Source organism: Camellia sinensis, chromosome 2 (assembly GCF_055761805.1).
Source record: "Camellia sinensis isolate YWXY chromosome 2, ASM5576180v1, whole genome shotgun sequence".
NCBI lineage: Eukaryota > Viridiplantae > Streptophyta > Magnoliopsida > Ericales > Theaceae > Camellia > Camellia sinensis.
In genome coordinates this window covers 27,249,426-27,269,627 of record NC_138962.1, presented here as the reverse complement: position 1 = coordinate 27,269,627, position 20,202 = coordinate 27,249,426, and the positions used below count along the sequence as shown (strand labels likewise).

Below are 20,202 nucleotides of genomic sequence, written 5' to 3'. Positions count from 1 at the left end.
CATAAAAAGTTTACAGCATTAGCTGCACTGTCCATTAGATAGACGAGCTAGCTCTGAATCAATCCAAGATATGTACCTGCGCACATGTGGCTAGCACAAGAGGTTTAAGTCGAATTAGCAAAACACGTAGCAGCTGACCCCCACGAGTGACAGAAATTTGGGTAATTCCGGAAAGCAAAGAACTGAAGAGCTCTTCACATATTCTCAATTTTCGCCACACTGAAAATAAACAAGCTTCTGCATTGTCTACCAACAGTGCAAGAGTACTGAGAAGCAACTTCTTTGATGACTTTCCGTCACAATTAAGGGATGCAAGACTTTTAATTTTTAACCTAGCTGCAGCTTGGAAAACAGATAATTTTGTATTGATTCTAGCTTTAAGTACTGTTCCTTGTTCATTCCAATCATTCTTCCTTATCTGCCCACAAAACCAAACAATTGAATGAGCTCTTTCATTTTCCATTTCCCATTTTTCTTCATGAGGCTAATTCTCTTTCTCAATTTCTAAACACTACAATAAAAATCAAAGATTGTACGCCTGCAAAATTTTACCTTTAGAAAAGCAGACATTGACTGGAGCTGCTCCTTTGCGATTATCATCACCTGGTCCAACAGTTTGGTATCGATGAATACTTTATCTAAAATGTGTGCAATCAATTTAAACGCAATTTCTTGTTTCTCGAGCCTCTCCACAGGCTCCCCCTCAAAAGTGACAACCAGTTGCTTATAGCCCGCGGCATTGCCTCCTCCATCATTGAACCCAACACTCCCAATACTTGTTACCAACTGATCCACACTACTCTTCCACGCAACGCTATACCCATTCATCGCTGATTCTCTGGATGCTGAACTGCTAGACGACCCAGATACATGATTTTGTGGACTTGCAAAAATAGGTGAACTCTGAAATGAATTCGGGACGTCACTCACGAAGTGATCAAGAAGATATGCAACCAATTTATCAGCATCGGAAATTAGAATTGGCAGGAAACTCTGAGACAGAGCTCTCAAGAATGCCCTAGAAATCCTCAAATCTCCAGTCTCATTGCCAACGGCTGACATCACAATATCTCCCATGAACTCCGCAACATCGGCGGCGAAATCCGACGACAATTCAGTGGCTTTCGAGACGTAAGCCAAGAAATCGGCGTAAAACGAAGCAATTGAATCGGTCCCGAACGACTGAGGCCAGAAAGATTGATTGAAGGAAGCAGGAATCGAGCGGAGAAACTCCGAAACGACGTATTCGGGACGCTGATCGGTGTGATTAGGGCATTTGGAGAGAAATCGAGCGAGGGCAACCAAGGCATTGAGCTGAGCACGAGAAACCCTAGGAGATCCGGCGAGGAGAGACTCAGGCTGGATGCATCTGCCGCACATCCAGGTGAGTTTATCGGCGAATTGGTCAGGTTTCTGTGCAATCAAGTCACAGAGCTCGATCAAAGGCTCCATTCCCATCCAATGCCCAATTCAACAAAAACCAAGGATTTATAGTCCTCAACAATCAAGTCTCACATTGCTTGATAAACGCCACCACATCACAAGTCTAGAGAGAAAAACAATGCATACAAATGTAGAGAGAGAGAGAGAGAGATTATGGTTTCACATGTTAGGGTTTCGGAGGAATCGAGACTCGGAGCTCAACTTAAGCTCCGGAGATGAAAGGCGAGATCTAGAGAGAGAGAGAGAGAGAGAGAGAATTGCGTAATTAGGGTTTGGAAGGAGGATCGGTGGTGCTATTGTTGTTGATGATGATCGTCTTTGGAATGGTTCGGAGTTGAGAGACGTCTTGTGGCGTCGCTGTTCTACTGCTTCGCCATTTTTCTGTATCTGCGTTTTCTTTCTTTATATATATCGGTACGGTATTGGTTGGGGTGCCTGTCCTGTATTTGGGGTACGAGGCACAACTCGCGCCTTTTCCAGATCTTCGTGAGTGTTTTATTTGCATCTCTCCCTCCGTATTTGGGGTACGAGGCACAACTAGCGCCTTTTCCACAATTTTTTTTTTGGAACATACGGTTTGTTTATGCGGACAACAAATAAAAAATAAAAAATAAAAAAAGGAGGAGGAGGAGGAGTTTTTTATTATTTTATTATGGAGTTATGGAGTTAAAAGTGAATGTCACACAAGGATAGTAAGAATTTACATTGTTTATTATGTTGACTTGAAAGTTAATTTATAGAATACATTTTACATATATAAACAAAATCATAAAGTCATCCTAACCTACTAATATTATTATATTGTAAAAAATTAACACTCTAATACGTCCAAAATTTTACACCTTTCTACCAAAGACTATGAGCCTAGACATAGACTTGGACAAAAGTTCTACAAAAAATAAATACAAAATCAAACAAGTCTTGGCAACAATAAATAAAAACCTAACATTATTGGTAATATTCTGACACTACAATTATATACACTATTATATACATTGTCTGCCGGTAAATCGCTCGGAACTTCGCTCCGCGCGCAAGGGCGCGAATCGTAATTCTTAGCTACTACAGTTTGGACTCATGTCACGGTTCTGAATCTAATCTCACAAAGTGCAATGTGAGACTGATAAATTACTAAAGAGTCCAAATCCGGCAAATCATTTTGGAAAATCGATTTTAATCAAAAAGCGCCAAACATTGACTACTTTGCCAGATTTCAGAGTCGCTACCTAAATTTTTATTTTGAGAAATTTATGAAATCATAAAATGAACACCCCCGCTCGCCCGATCAAAGGATCGGCCTTTACTAACATGATATGTTGTTTTTGAAAAACACATGCGATCTTATTCCGGTTTATTAGTTAGCTTACTATGTGATGCACACAACATACAAGTATAGACTCAATCACGGATTGGAACAAAACAACTCATGTTTATTTTTGAAAGTGGTTTGAAAGTGGTTTGAAGGTGCTACTTGCAAGTAGGCTAAGTCGCAGATTTGCCACCCTCAAGTGGGCTTAGAAAAACATGATTTTGCCACTTCAAGTGGGCTTAAAACGCACATTTCAATGAATTGTTCCAATTTAGGCAATCAAGCCTTCACCCACAGGCATTCATGCAGTTATATCATTTAAGCAAATAGCCTCATAGCAAGCATGCTAACATGGTAACACTTACACGCATGCAAGGATGCTAAAGCATAAACACTCACAGTGCATTCCGAGCCAAAAAAGAAGCTAGTTAGTAATCAATGTATGATTCTAGCTATGTCAAGAATGCCTAATGCAACACATGCAAAATGCAACTAAGATAGGCTCGGTTATTCTAAGATGTCATGTGAATGCAACTTGATAACATGCATTCAAATTGGTATTGAAATACAATGCAGTTTGTATGATGCGCCGAGCCTGGTGCATGCAAAACAGATGAATGAATGCACGCATGCGAAGCATAAAGATGCTAATTGAAACATGCCCTAAAACTAACCATCAAAAGCTAATTAAGTAAAAGGGAGAAAGACGTGGAGTTGGAAGACATTCACACACACACGCACACTTATTACAAAATTTGCCCTCTCGACGGAGGGTCCGAATAACAAGCTAACTAGCTAATCTAAGCTTATTAAACTAATTATTACAAAACAAAGCTAATTAACTAATCCTAATTAACTAATTAGTTATTACAACACAAATAAATAGCTAAGTGCATTAACTACTTAAGTACATAAGCAAATGGCTAACTAAGCAAAGCAGCTAAGTAAAGCAGTTAAAAGGAGCCTCAGGGCGAGAAGTGCATGCATGCTCGGTCGCCTCATTCGGAAATCCATCGCTATGCCCCAACTTGCCTCTGTTTGCATTTAATCTCAGAACATTGCACAAAGCTCCATATAGCTTTTACTCCATCATGGAGACCTCCAGGAAGGCTACCGACCACTTTTTGGTAGTGTAGACCACCTGTGGACCACTTACATTTGCTGCAGACCAGATAAAGTGGTCGGCCAGCTACTTTTTTTGGTCTGTCGACCAGAAAATTCTGCACAACTCCATTTTGCTGCAACAGAGAACAAGAAAGGGCACAGTAGTGTATTTGCAAGGTATGTATGTACAACCACCCTCCCTATTATTTCTTGAGCTTAAGGGAGCGCGGTACTCGACTCTCGGGCCACGAACAGAGCATCGCAATGCACGATGGCCGAGAAGCCAAGATTGCACAATTCAATGTAAATGAATGCACAAATAACACATAAGAGCCTTAACCTCTATTATGCATGATCATGAGGGTCGCACGACCGAGAAATGAGGTACGTTTCATCACTTCAAGTATGAAGCGTCCCTCGTTTCTCGTGTTTGGACTAATATCCTATCCAAATACAATACAATGCAACATGATCAACCAAGCAATGCTAATGACATGCAAACACAATGCAATGCAACATAAGTATACAAACAATAATACAATGTAACAATATGCAAACAACATGCAAACACAATGCAATGCAACAACATGCAAACAACATATTATATGGACTTAAACCGAATATGGACAGACTTCAGTCATGCCCAAAATAGTGGCCAACACACCAAAACTCAAGCACAAAAGAGCCAAGAATGCATGCTCATGTAATAGCTCATCAACTAGGCATAAGAGCACAACTCTCCAACATGATCAAGGAGTGACAAAGATGAAAGTGTGACAACACTAAATGCTCTGAAATCAAGTGTGAAATGATGCCAAATCATTCAAACAACACAAGTATAGCATGCAAAAGGGCTTAAAGCTTGAAACTAGCATAGGCACTTGCACTATAGCTATGCAATACATGAAGCATATGGCCAAGACAACCCAAAACAGTCCTAGAGCATGTCAAAATGATGCTAAAACATGCATGGACTAGAGCTAAAACATGCTAGCATGAAGGGCATGAAGCATGGAGTATACAAGGCCAATGAGAAAGGTTACACTACACCTACCAAGACCAAGCATGAGATGGCTTCGCCAACAAAAATAAGAGTTATGGCATGTCAAAATAACACAAAAAATGGGCTAATACCAAGTCAACACATGCTAGAATAACAAGCTCACTCATTAGGCATGCAAGGCTAGCAAAGAGGACTTACACTACAAGTGTAAGAAGTAAGTGAGGGATGCTCTAACCAACCAAAAACAGAGTTATATCGTGGAAAAATAGGACCAAATATACACTGAAATGGTGACCCAAAAGCCTAGGCAAGATGGAATGCATATTGGCTCATATTTAGGGCATAAAGTACGACTTCTCCAAAGCATTGAAAGAGTGACACATGAGAGGGTATGGCCATATTACACATACTGAAATCACATATCAAATGATGCTAAGTCATGCAAATAGCCCAAGCAATGCATGCTGGTGACTTGGAAACTCAAAGCTAATGAGTTAGAATGCACTATGGCTATACAAAGCAAGGCATGCATGACCAAAACAACATAAATCAGAGCTTAATCATGGTAAATCATGAACAAAAGTTTGCTGGAGTTGAGCCAAAATCATGCTAGAATGATAGTCAAAAGCATTATGCATGTTAGGCTAGTGAATGGAAATGCACTACAAGTGTAGAATGCATGCAAGGGGCTATTAAACCAAATCAAAACAAAGCTAAGGCATGGCAAAACTACACCAAAACATGCTGAGATATGGCCAAAACATGCTAGAAATACATGCTCAAACATGAGGCATACAAGGCTAGTTTGCAAGATACAAGGAGAAGGAATGACCCCCTCCTATTTGGGACCTCAAAACACATTTTCCATCGCTGAAATTCCTATGAGTTTCAGTGGTGAGAAGACCAAAAAGAGGTGGTCCCAATAGCTTAAAAGAATAGCACAAAAACGAGGCCAAATAAGGCACAAGAGGGGGTAGACCACCCCCAACACCAACAAGGCCTTAAACAAACATTTAGAACACTTGAAATAAGAATTTTTTGTAGTTAAAATTTAGGCCTAAATCAGCATGAAAATAAGGCCAAAAGCTTAAATAAAAACCAGGGTTTAAGGGGTTAGAAACTCACATTTGAAGAACAACTTCAAAGCTGTAACTTTAGCAACTTTTCTAAGCTCAAACCAATCCAAAAACACCAAAAGCAGCTTCTAAGTGCCTCAACTCCAAGAGTGTGGTGTTTCACTATGTGTTTGTGTGCAAAAGTAAGAAGAAAAAGGACTTTTAAGCACAAAACAAGAGAGAATGAGCAAATATAGAGATAAGTGTGTATCTATAGCTCAATGCCAAAATTCTGAACCTGAGACAAAAGGGAGGAGGTTCCCTTTTATAGAAAACCAAGCATCAAGCTTGTTGAAGAAGCTTTAGGCTTGAATCAATTCATCCATACACGTGTACGGAGGATGAGTTCTGTACCCAACAGTTGGCATAGCTGGCATCCACAACACCTGCAGACTATGCAAGAAAGCTGTCGACCAATTGAAGTGGTCGGCCAGCTACTTTTACTGGTCGGCCAACTACTTTTTCTGGTCGGCTAGGAGACCAAGTGGTTGGCAAGGGGGGAGAGGTGGTATATACCAAGAAAGCAAGGTGGTGGCATGGTGACCTACCATTTTTGGTGGTCCAAAGACCACCAAGACCAGTTGGCCAACTAGAAAACTGGCTGGCGGGGAAAAAAAGTGATTTTCAGGGAGAGAAACTGGTCTCTAACCCTCATGCCACCCTCCAAGCAAGGAAAACAAGGTTTGTGCCAAAAACAAACCAAAAAGGATGCAAGACAAGAGTCCGGGGGTCGAGGCGCGCAGCCGGAAGTCTCGAAAACTAGTCTACGGGCACCAAAAGTGGTTTACGAGGGAAAAGTGATCTATGACCACAAAAAGTGGTCTCCAAGACCTCTGTGTCCCTCTAGACCAAGGCAACAAGGCATGGTTCGAAAACCAGGCCAAAAGAAGAACAGTAAGCGGTCCCGAGACAAGGCGCGCAGCCGAAGGCTCCGGAAACCAGAAACTAGTCTACAAGAGGGAAAAGTGGTCTACGACCACAAAAGGTGGTCTACAAGACCTCTCTCTTCCTCCAGGGAAAGGAAAATAAGGTTTGGTTCAAAACCAAACAAAAAAGGAAGCAAGACAAGGCGCTCGGCCGAAGGCTCCGAAAATCGAAAACTAGCCTACAAGAGGGAAAAGTGGTCTACAGACCTCTCTCTCCCTCGAGAAAAGGGAAAATAAGGTTTGGTTCAAAACCAAACCAAAAAGGAAGCAAGACAAGGCGCTCAGCCGAAGGCTCCGGAAATCGAAAACTAGCCTACAAGAGGGAAAAGTGGTCTATGACCATAAAAAAATGGCATACAGACCTCTCTCTCCCTCCAGGCAAGGGAAAACAAGGCATGGTCTACAAACCAAACCAAAACACAAAGAGTTCAGAGGCAAGGCACTCGGCTGAAAACTCCGGAAACTCGAAACGAGCACAAACATGCGCGATCACCGCGTGCTCAAACGATGACATCTGAGTCTTAAGGTCGGTCAAAAATAGGGTGTCTACACTACCCTCCTTAAGTTTCAAAGGGATAGACTGAAATAGATAAGATTTGGCTAGTCTTTTCTGTCTTATAGCGTCGATTGAAAAGATTTGTCTAACCACTTTTCGCCTAATAATACAGGTTGCTCTACGTGTCCGGGATAAGGTTGGAGTCGATCAAGAAACAGTTACATTTGATAGTGGGGTCCACTATGCTTCTATCTTGTTGATGAGATTGTGATATTTTTCATCAGTCTCTGATGGAGGGGAATCAAGAAGCTAGTTGTATTGCTCATTCCGAAAATGTTCTCCATCATCCGCGGTCATGACTAGTTCCAACAGAATATCAAAATTATTTCTCTTTTTGAGATTTAATAACATGTCATGAGCCTCGTTAATTTGTATAGGAGACCTTTGATATGTTATAGGAAAATGGGTTACAAATAGTATTCTACCATTTATGACCATGAATGGCAATTTTGCTGAGCCATGGATATTGGACGCTGCGTGTGAAACATATATTAGACTGTCTATCCAATGTTTTGTCAAACAAAGTTTTTGAATATTTTCTAATCGCTCTCTCTGGCGATCTTCATCTAAATAATCATCTTCAAATTCAAAATCTTCAGTTTCTTTAAGATACCAAATCTGGTATGGTTGGAAAAAATGTTATCGTTCCCGCCAACCAACGGTACTGGAGATCCAAAAAGTAAAATATTTACTCCATCAGAAGCCTTTTACTACCCATGAGAGTATTTCTTTGATGATCATTGGATATTCTATCAATTGGATTTGATCTAAAATTTGAAAAATAACTTGATTAGTTATTCCCCAATTTATATCTTCAAAATACCACATGTCATGATTTGCCATTATAGTTATTTTGGAAATTCCATCTTTAAAATTTAATTTATCATAAGATTGTTCTAAGATTTGTCTAATCTTATCACGATGATCCTCAACTTAATTTTTGATTAACAGAAAAATTTCTTTTGAGACCAAAGTTCTTACTTTTTCAAAAAGACAAGTTTTTTTTATTTGTTCAAAAACTAAATCAGAAAGCTCATCTGATATGAGGTTTGATAGCTGAAAAAAATTATTTATTTTTTAAAATTAAAATTTTCATTCCAATTCATTTGTTTAAGGATATTGAAACAAAGTTTTTGCAAGTCTTTTAATTTAGCTGTTTGCTCAGCTAATTTGTTGGCTAGAACTCCTATTTGTTTTTGAAATTTCACTTTGTTGTCTATAATGTGAGTTTTCCAAACTCCATTAAGTTCTATATAAATTTCTCTAGATATATCAGGGTTGAAAAAATCTTTTATTTCATATTCATCTGGTTTAGATGTCTGAATAAAGTTGGAATTGGGTTAGTTCTCATTCGACAAAATTTTTTTTGATAAACAGGCATAACTGATGCACTATAAAAAGTTTTTTTTAGCTTTAATCATGCTATCATATGCTTTATAGCTTGCTCCTGAAAATCCTCAAACTCGCGTTTTGCAATCATTCCATTCTGTGTAAATTCCCAGCTGTCTTCCTGCAAACACAATATAAAATTTTTCTTGTCTGAGAATTGTTTTTTTAGCAATTGTTACCCAATCTCCTTGAGCGGGTTGTTTATCCTTATCCATTGTTTCCTCTTGGTCTAGAGGTCTTCTGCAAAAATTAAAATTACTTGTTTAGTAATTAAATTTTCTGAAACAATTCCTACTAAGAAAATCTGTAAGAAAATTGTTAGTACCTTTAAGATGTTCCACTTCAAAAGTATATTCAGAAATTTTATTATACCAAGCTAATCTTCTTCCTTGTTCAATAGGTTTTTTATTGATCAATAAATCTCTTACTGCTTTATTATCAATGCGTACAATAAAATTTTATGGGGCTAAATAAACGTAAAAACTTTTTATTGCCAATTTTATTGCAAGTAATTCTTTTTCAAAAATAATATATTTCTGTTTGTTTGGTTTAAATGTTCCGGAATTGTATCAACAAATTAGTTCTTCTTTTTGTAATTTTAAGGGTATTGAATTTTTCCTTGGTGTAATCCCATTTTCTAATAAAGGTATCTCTTTATCATGCCGTAAGTTACTTGGTATTGCTTTAAGAACATATCCCCAGCATGCTTCTGAGACATCTGTTTCTAAAATTAGTTTATCACCTGTTTTAGGAAGATAAATATCCGGTAAAGTTTTAACATTTTCTTTAATTTTTTTAATTAAAGCAGCATCTTCTGCTGTCCATTCAAAAAAATTCAAAAATAACATTTTTCCTTAATTTGATTAACTAGGAAATTTTTATTTTTGAAAGATTTTTTATAAAATTTCGTCCATAATTTAAAATACCTAATAAACTCTGTAATTGTGTTATATTTTCAAGAGTATCAGGAAAATCTCGTACTTTTGACAATATTTTCCTATAATTTTAAACCATTCTGATCTAAAATTATTCTTAAAAATTCAATTGATTCTTTGTCTAGTTCAATCTTTTTTAGAGACAAAATAATTCCATGTTTTTAGAATTTTTTACAAAGTAATTTTAAATGTTTCTTATGCTCCTCCTTAGTTTTAGAGAAGATAAGTATATTATTAATATAAACTACACAACAATCTTTAAAATCTTTAAAAATTGTATCCATCCACCGTTGAAATACCTATGGTGCTATATTTAACCCAAAAGGCATAACATTCTAGTGCTAATGTCCTCTAGGTATATTGAAAGCTGTCAATTATTTTGACTCTTCAGTCAATTGAATTTGCCAAAATCCACTCTTACAATCAAATTTCCTAAAGATTTTTGATCATTTGGTTAAGTTAATCAAAACATCTTTTCTTATAATAAAATATTCATCAAATTCTAAATTTTCATTTAACCGTTTATAGTTGACTACCATTCGGGCTTTTCCTTTTTTAATTTCAGCATGGTTTCTTACCGTAAAAACTAGACTAGAGTGAAGGCTTTTAGTCTCTTCGGTTAACTATTTGTCTAAAAGTTCCTAGAGTTGGATATCAAATTCATCTATATCTTGTCTAGTATAGATCATTGGTCATACTCTAATGATAACATTAGGGTCTTTTAATTTCAAACTACAATAATGTGGACTACGTTGCCATAGTTTTAATGGATGTTCACCAAAATTTTCTTCTAAAAATTTATAAATCCAATGTGATTCGTTAATGGTTTTGATAACCGGGGTTAAATCACCATGCATAACGGATGCAAACTCTTTATCACAAATGTATTTATGTTGTTCTAACAAGGGAATATGAATTAAGGCATTGTTTATGCTTAATGAAATAGCTCTTTCTGTATTTGCATTGGAAGGTATTTATATATAAAATTATTGCCAAGAAGGAAATCTCCATGCATATAAGGAAAACATAGAATTTTTTGTATAATGAACTTGCTATCATTTAATCAAATAGCTATATTTTTAGCCTTGAATTATATGGAAGTATGGTTGCCATCAATTCCAATTACTAAAATTGGATGTTTCATTAATGTCCATTTTTCTTTTGGTATGGCATTCTATTTACATAAGCTGATTGTGACTCCTGTGTCTATGAGAACACTGAGGCTATAGGGTTTATAACCTGCAAAATTAAATGTTTCCAATACATATGTGTATTTTTTTTGTCCTTGGTCAGGGGAAAAAATAATATCATAATTTTTCGATTGAAAATGATACATATATGCAAACTTAATATGTTCAAATTGTCTTATTGTTCTTGGGAAAATAGGAATTTGAACATTGTTTGAAGTAATAGATTCTTGATTAGAATTATTACTTGATTCTTCCAATGCTTTATTTTGAAAATGATTTGTTAGGAAAGTCTTTTTCAAATACAGAAGTTGATCTTTTAATTTTTTGAACTATATTTTCAATATATAAATTTTTTCCTGATACTTACATTTGTAATTGTGCAGGATTTTTTGTTTTAGAAGATCTCTTTATCTCATTAGGTCATGGATTAACCATTGTCAAAGGACTTCTAAATCGCTCAAATTCATTAGACGAGGTTTTATTACCGTGTCAAATGGTCTTGGTTTAAAGATTTCAACGATTTTATTATCGTTTGATCTTGTTTTTGTTTCAGGAAATTTAGTCAATTCGTGAATTGTTTTCCACCGAATAGCCAAATCATGGGAATTTGATTTCATTCCTAATCCTGTGTTTTAATTCTTATTCTACCTGTGTCTTGAAGATTAGGATCATTTATGGAAATAAATAAATATGGTCTAACATTAAACCAAACTACTCCATTAACCAAATTAGATTAGATTCCTCCAATGATTACTTTCATTGGGTCAAAAAATCTTTTATAAAAAATTACTACCAAAATAGGAGTATCTATCCCTTAGCGAAATAAGGCTGTTATGGTTACTTGAATTAATCCAATATTAATATATTGAATTGAATTTCATGAAATTTCTTTTTCATCTTGCAACATTTTTTTTATCAAAAAAATGATTATTAATATTTTATTCTTCTGACCATTTTGCTTAAGTGTTACTATTGTATTGTTCAAACACTCTCACTGAATTTTGAAAGTTTATAAATTTCTGAAACAACAATTTCTTACATTTTTTCGAATTTTGTTAATTTTTTGTCGGTAAAAGTTTTTTCTTCTCCGATTACATCTCTAAGTCGAATGGCTTGTAATTCTTCTTGAGATATATTATCTACTTCTTGAGATATTTCTTGACTATTAATATTAGTCATCATGAAAATTAGTTCTTCATCTGAATTTTCTTCATCGCTAGAAATTTCGTATAAGATTTCTTCTTCATTAGAAATTTCTTCGCCATGTATTATTTCAAAATCTTGTTTTTCAAGAACTTTGATAATTTTCTTTGCACTTTTTCATTTTTTTGGGCATTCAGGTGTATAGTGACTTTCTTCGTTACAAATGTAAAATATACAAGTTTTCTTTTTTGAAATACCTATTGATTTCTTTTTTCGAATATAGTTTTTCTTTTTTGAAAAAGTTTTGTTTTTTTTTCAAGATTTCTATTTATATTTTCTGTGTTTTTTGGAAAATCTTTTTTCGTTTAAGAAATGTATTACAACCAATTTTTCAATTTTCTTTTAAAATTTTATCACAATATTTTTGATCGTATTGTGAGTTGAAATTTTAATTTTTTATTTGTTTTTTTGCCTTTACTTCTAGACACCGATCTGCTATCAGTCTTAGAACATAATTAATGTGAAAACCAAGATTATCATATTCTTCCTTCCCTTTTTTTTTTAGAAAATCCAGATATATTTTAATACATAACTCATCCCATAGATTAGGGAGTTTATAGAAAAATTGATCTAACCAGAGTTGATTTACTGGTAAATCAATAAAATAATAATATTTTTTAAAAGTTTGAACATAGTCTTCAAAAAGACAAATTTTACATAGTTCTAATTTAGTCAAAATATAATTCGCATCTGCTTGCAAATTAGCATTTCCTGTAAAACTACATAAATTTTCTTTTATGATTTTTGCAAATTCAGCTAAGATGATGTCAAGTGTTAGAAAATTTGCCAACAAAGTTATTTTTTGACTTTTTTCAATTTCTAATTTTTCCCACTGTCTTAGCCAGTGCAACACATCTTCCTGGAGAGTTTCTGAAATATAATCAATGAATTTTTCCTTTGACTAACTATTTTTATAATTGGCAATAATGATGGACAAGGATTGTGTCCAATCATCAATTGCTTGTGGCTGATCCTTAAATGGAACATGAGACAAATCTAAATAAGTACTATTTTGAGCTATTAGATACTTATGATTATTATCTTTTCTAAATATTACTAGCTCAGGTATGGGATTAGAGGTACTTCCAGTGTTAGTATCGCTTTTAACTTCATTTGTTTGAATAAAGTTAAAATTTTCTTCATCTCCCTATGTGCCAAATAATTTGGGATCAATTGACTCTTCTGCCTTTATTTTCCCTTTATTTATTTCTGGTGAAATATCTTGATCTAATGTTTCTTCGGATGAGGATGATTGGCTGTTATCATCATTAGTTGACATATTAATATCATAATTAAAGTGTTGTAAAATGGTTTTATGTTCTAGATAAGTTTCTCTTATCTGGTCTAGTAATCTATTTCTTTCATCAATATCTAAATCTGGATCTTTATATAATTTTCTCCAATAATCCAATATTTCAACAATATTTTCATATTCAGTCCTATTATAGGTATTGGTTTGAAGAACCATAATATCTTCTGTACCATAAAATAGCCTAGGAATGGAGTTATCTCCTGAACCATTCATTCCATCATTATTTATAAAGGATATAGTTTTTAATTTTTTCACCAAATTGTTTATTTAGTTTTTTGCTTCTTTGTTTAAGTCAATATTTATTATAGAACCCAAATTGTCTATTTTAGATTCTATAGACTCAACTTTGGTTTCTAAATAATTTTGATTTATTTTTTTATTTTTATCTAATTTAGAAAACCAAGAACATATAATATCCGTAATATTATTTAAACTTGAACACATACTATTTATATTTGCAGATTCTTTAGTAATATGCAAACTATGATCATATTTATTATTAAAATTATTTTTTGTATTTCCAAAGCATATTATATCTTCAGGGTTAATTGTCATTATAGATTGTTGTTAGTACCTAAGACCCTCCTAGTATATTTATCTGGTGCCTAAAACCTCTGTTTATGATCTTAAAGACTTAATTATGACCAATAGTCAAAAGATCTTAATGAGTATATGGGCATTGACATACACTAAGCATATAGGTTTTACAACAATTATAAATGAAACTAATAATTATGAAGATATAAAATACAAATGATACACAATTAAGGACTAAACTTGACAAAGAATTTTTTTTTATTTTTTATTTTTTATTTTTATAACATAAAGCACACCATACACAATTATATATATCAAAAATTTAGATGTAGAGAAAAATACTTACATAGCTTGAATTTGCTTTCAAAAACTCTTCACCAAGCTCTGATGCCAATTACAAAATAAAAAAGGAAAGTAACTTTCTACTATTTTATTATGGAATTATGATAGAGTTATGGAGTTAAAGTGAAGGCAACATAAGGATGAAAAGAATTTAAATTGTTTATTATGTTGGCTTGAAAGTCAATTTATAGAATACATCTTACATATACAAACAAAATCATAAAGTCATCCTCGTCTACTAACATTATTACATCGTAGAAAATTAGCACAATAATATGTCCAAAATTTTGCACCTTTCTATCAAAGGCTATAAGTCTAGACATAGGCTTGGACAAAAGTTCTACAAAAAATAAATACAATATGAAAAAAGTCTTAACAACAATAAATAAAAATCTACTATTATTGGTCATATTCTGACACTACAATTATATACACAATTATATACATTAGCATTGACTCGTCCATTATTGGTCAAAAGAAAAATGTTAAAAATTTTATTAAATATTTGACATACAGTTTACACTTACATATTTAATAAAATATTTAGAATATTTAACCTTCTTTATTTCAAAATTCGAACACTACAGACTGTGTTTAGTCCATTGGGCCTGGTTCACAACTCACTAGTTTTTTTTTTTTTTTTCGTGATTTCATCTCTTGCTTGTTTTGAAAATTAATTATTTTAATTAATTTTTTATATTTTTCTCTTGCTTGTTTTGAAAATTAATTATTTTAATTAATTTTTTATGAAAAAATATAGAAAAAGTAAAAAATTAAATTAAAATTTTAATAGTGTCTTTTTGTCTTTTCTCCTTTTTAATAGGCATTCAAACTTGCCTCTAAGAGCTGGGTTGAGTGGTTAGAGATTGATCCAAAAATGTTTTCACTCAGATTCGACTCTTCATCTTCCCTCGATGTGGCGCCCTTATACATTGCTTCACCTTAGCTAGGAATTGGAGACTCACAGCCTGCTCGACCCTTTTTTTTCAGCCAAAAAAAAAAAAATGTTACCCAAACTTGCCCTCTATAACAATAATAATAATTCTACACATATTAGCAATATTACTAAAAATATAAGAGACAAAATATGATTAATTCTAAAAAAAGGTTAAAATATTTAAATATCTAATGATATTTAGACTATGTATATCTTAGTAAGATTATTAACAATATTTGAAGTAGATGGAACATTGCTCTACTAAAAATATCTTATGGTGGGGTCTCCCCATTTTAAGAAGATTTATTTGTAATTTTAATGTAAAAAATATAAATAATAAATTATAAATATATTCACGACAATTTGCTTAAAATATAAATTATTTTTTGTGATATTGAAAATTATAAATAATCTCTTATCATAATTTATCATTTAATTAATAGAATTGATATAAAAAATGAAATTTGTAACTATTATCTTATACAACAATAAAATTATGACAATTGCTAATTAAAATAAATTACTGGTATCATTAAAAATTATTAATTAACAAAATAAGTTATTTGCCATGCGATTATAAATTGAAAAGAGAGAGATATAAGTTTTTGTTGGTTTTTTTGGCTTTCGAAGGTTATTTTTGTAATTGTGAGCGTGCCAGCAAAGATCAATCAGTCCTTACAGAAATTTAATTGCTAATCAATTATCAGACGATTGTGTTTTAGTTCTTTCAGCCTCAATGAAGAGGACTTTTACTGGTGGCTTTGCATAGGAGGAATAAACTGACAATGATTAAATGAAGAACAATTACAGTATTTTATTAAGTAGAACGAAAAACTTATAATGATCCAATTCAGCCTCGTAGAGGTTTACAGCAACAATCTACTTGAAACTACTCCTATGAACGAAGTACAGTGCAGGAATTTTAAAGTACAGAAATATAAAGAACAGGAAATGTAAAACTGAAAAGGAAATAAAGTAGATAAAACTGATTTTTTGGATCTAAGTCTGGGGCTTTTTCTGGGACTTTCTCTGCTATTTATACTTCTCGAGGATGACCATCAAACTGCACTTCTAACTGTCAAATCGCTCCTCCATGATCGCTGATCATGTTGCCTTATAGTTAGCTCTATTATGCCATTACCTGCAGTTAGGCTTCCCTCCTAATTTTAAATTTGAATGTGAGTAACCGTTGAAGCCACATCACTTTGCATCTCTTCGCTGATCCAGTGCTACGCAGATCTTGTAAGAACTAATACTAACTGCCACGTGTACGATCACGATCGAAGACTTGAATAGTCTTCCCGTATTGCCCTTATTCTGCCACGTGTCGAATTGTAACTGGCTTATACAAAATATGTAGCCAACATTACCCCCCGCACTAATATACCCAATACTTGGTGACATTAGTGGATCAGGGTATTTTCCCACGTCTTAGAACATGCATGGGCTTTTGCATTTCTCAGAAATGCAACTGTCATTCATCATTTGCATTAAATTCTCGTCTAACCCTTGAACACTCCTACTATCTCAGTATTCGAAAAGACTGATACATCTTTTATGGCCAAGCCAATCTTCTCTTCTATTGATCGAGTATACGAGGAGCCATCTGATGATGCTGTTCTTCCTCGAAAGAACCTTCACGCATTGATTAGCCACCTTTACCCACCTTTCTATATTCAAGTCATGGAAGCTTTTGTAAACTATCAACCTTTGGATTACGCACTTGCTACTCAGAATTCTCTAACCCAAAATTTTGCAAAAATGGACATTGGAAGCTCTTCTTCTAATTCACAATCTTCTGCATGGGATGAGACTGTGGCTTCTTCTTCTTCTGGGGCTTCTGGTTGGAGAAGCTGGTCAGAACCTGAGGCACGGGAGATAAGGGAGCGAGTTAATCATCACTTTGTCGAATTCACTGATCCTCTAGAATTCCTTTCTAATGCTCGAAGTTCGGTGGTTTATCCTTACGTGCCCATCGACCGCCGACGCAGTTTAGAGGACAATCTGCCTGTAGCATGGTACACATCCTCCATACCTACAAAGATAGTGCAAGCTACCCGACACCCAGAAGAGGCACAAGGGTATAACCCATTGTTCTTAGCCCAGAAGGCGAGGCTTTGCTTTTCTGATTGGCTTGATTGTGTTAATGCCCCCCAGTTTCCTCCTTCTTTCGAAATGGAAGCTTCTATATCTTTTCATTCGCAAAATCCCCGCTGGATAGAGAGACTGAGGCTTACCCTCTCTACGGACAAGGTTTTTCTCCCTTATAAGCCTCCACCTCCCCCTGCTCCAGCTCAGCGAAAGCAAGCCCAACTTCTGCTTGCGGCATTTTCTCACTTGCCTTTCAATGTTCTTGAAGACGATGTTCCTCTCAAGAACCTTCGATGGGCTTGTGATGTTATGACTCGGGGTCACGTCCTCAACCCCATCGCCCAAGCAGAACTCCAAATGTTTTGGACTAACTCCTGTTGCTTCTTCATTGGCACCGGACTTCTGTGGCCACCACTCAATCTTTGGACCAACTTTCATCCCTTCGAGTTCATATCCAATACGAAGCAGAGAACCTCATCGAAGAATATAATGACTTCAAGAATAAAGACTCTGCGTATTGGGATGACTTGGGTATGGATGAGCTGGAACAAGGGTTAAAAGAAATAGCGTTTGAAATAAAGGCTGAGGAACTCTTTTATCAAGTGAGAGCACATCAACTTCAGCAGCCAAGCTTGGAGAAAATAGAAGATAGAATGAAAAAAGAACAGAAATTTATTGACCATAGCTGGACCAAATTCCATGATCTTGTTATTTATTCTATTCATTACTTTTATGAACTCGAATTTGTACCCAAAGAGGGCCCTTTAATGTAATTGCTTTTGTTTCAATACAAATAAGACTTTTCTCTTTGTTTGGCATGGTTTGACTTTATCTCCGTTTGTCTTTACAAGCAAATTTAGGGCTTCGAACTCAACAATCTCATCATTCGAATCTAGATTCAACCATCTCAAATGAAACATTGAAAAAAAACCAACAAGAACGTTTCCGATTCATGGAATACAGTTGACAACTTTTGCTGGTTTCCATTTAGAATCAGTGCTTCAAATTTAACAATCTTACCCCTTAAAGCTTGTTTTAATCATATCCAACATATGGTCTTATGGTTAGTACGATCAATCAGTTTTAAATTGATCATTTTTGTTTCGAACAGCAGTCCATACTTTCAAAAATATGGAAGCCCCTCTCAAGGGTTGCATTGTTTTAATCCGAAAAGCAATCTCTTCTTATCAAACCAACTATTGGTTTTGGTACTTCGAACAACAATTTTCATCTTTAAGGGATCTCAAGTTTTGCTTCGAAAGATTTATTCTCACTAATAAACCCTAAAACAGGCTTTCAATCCTGTTGAGGTACACAAATACTCGAGCTTTCTTGCATCCTTAGGTGTGGGATGTGCTTCAAAGTTGGCTCCTTACTTTCGAAGCTATTTGTTATCGGATCTCGGCGCCAAAATTTGGCTTCGAAGCCAAATGTTGTATTTCGAAGCTAATATTAGTATTTGAGATGTGTTTCCCTTCAAAACTATTAACATTGAGGGAAACCTTTCGCATTCGTATTTTTAATACTTTTTGTGAATTCCGTCTGTGTCACACGACCAGGTATATTTTCAGACACAAAAGTTTTAAAACCCTTTTATTTCGTGCTCGGAATTCACCTATTTGTCTATCGCACAAACCCTTTATCTCTACCGACCTTCCACTTCTCTCTACTCTCTTTTCCAACTTCGTCCTCTGAGAAAACTTTCTATCAATGGATTCTTCTTTGTTGAAAATACCAATCGTAAAGCGTGCGAGCCCTTCTGTAACCCTAAAAAGGATCATTGACGCAGAATGTGAGAAGTACAAGACTGGTGAGAAAAGCGCCATTGACGGACGCATCTTCATTCCTCGTCATCATGAGCAGTAAGATTATGTGCTTGGGCCCATCTTCAAGGAGATTTCTATTGAGCTTCCAGCTTTATATCCACGTCTAGAAGACCATTGTCTCCTTTACGAAGGTGGTCTTGACTGGGAAAACTGGAGGATGAACCGCCCTCATCGCTGCTGGCCCACGGTGAGACCAGAGTGGCAAGAATGGTATGATCGGGTTGTCCCTGATAGGACTCTGGACCTTCAAGAGCTCTGTCTTTTCAACGCCCTCCAATTATCCAGGTTCACTATCTCAGAGGACCCTTTCTTAATACCTGCTGCCCTTTGCTTTTGGAATTCTACTTTTAATTTCTTTCAATTCAAATGTGAGATGATATCCCCTACTGTTCTTGATATCTGTCATCTATTAGGATTGTCCCCCACTGGAACCCTCATTGGACCAGATTATCCTGACTTACCAACCCCTTTTTCCCTCCCCTCTCTTAACTCATCCTATAGTGACTTTGTCAAGGCTGAGAATACAATGGAGGGCCCTATGACTGATAGGGAATTCTTTTCTTTCATACTATATTGGCTTTACAAATTCCTTTTCTGCACCTCTTCTCAAAGAATCATGCCAGAATTCGCCCCTCTTGCCAAAGCCCTTGTTTTACAGAAAAAGGTGGCCTTAGCTCCATACGCTCTAGGTCACGTATATAGAGTCTGTTCTCTTTTTTGTGAGAAACCCTTGGATGCCAATCAAGGGTGTCCATTTTGGATACTTCAGCTTTGGCTTTTTGCTTATTTTACTAAGCTACGATCTAAATGCTTTAAATTTTTTGAGCCAAACCCTACTATTCATGGCATGAGGCTGGCCAACGCTTCACTCTATCATTCTACCTTTGCTTTTTACTTCTCTTTTTTCCACCAACTTCCAGCTTCCCTTCCTTCTTACAGCTTTCGTCCCTTCGAACCTACTACCATTGGCCCATCTTGGTTGAA

At 35.2% G+C, this 20,202-nt stretch overlaps 1 protein-coding gene across 2 annotated transcripts in view; it reads right to left on the bottom strand.

The window, feature by feature from the left end:
* LOC114293769 (phosphatidylinositol 4-kinase alpha 1) overlaps positions 1–2,001 on the bottom strand; it is a 32,232-nt gene extending 30,231 nt beyond the window's left edge. For both annotated transcript variants that reach the window (XM_028237887.2, XM_028237888.2), the window contains exons 1-2: positions 553–2,001; positions 77–418 (exon numbers count right to left, since the gene is read on the bottom strand). In XM_028237887.2, coding sequence (XP_028093688.2) covers positions 77–418; positions 553–1,458 — 1,248 coding nt within the window. In that variant the 5' untranslated portion in view covers positions 1,459–2,001. The remainder of the gene's footprint in view (positions 1–76; positions 419–552) is intronic.
* Positions 2,002–20,202: the final 18,201 nt, after the last annotated feature.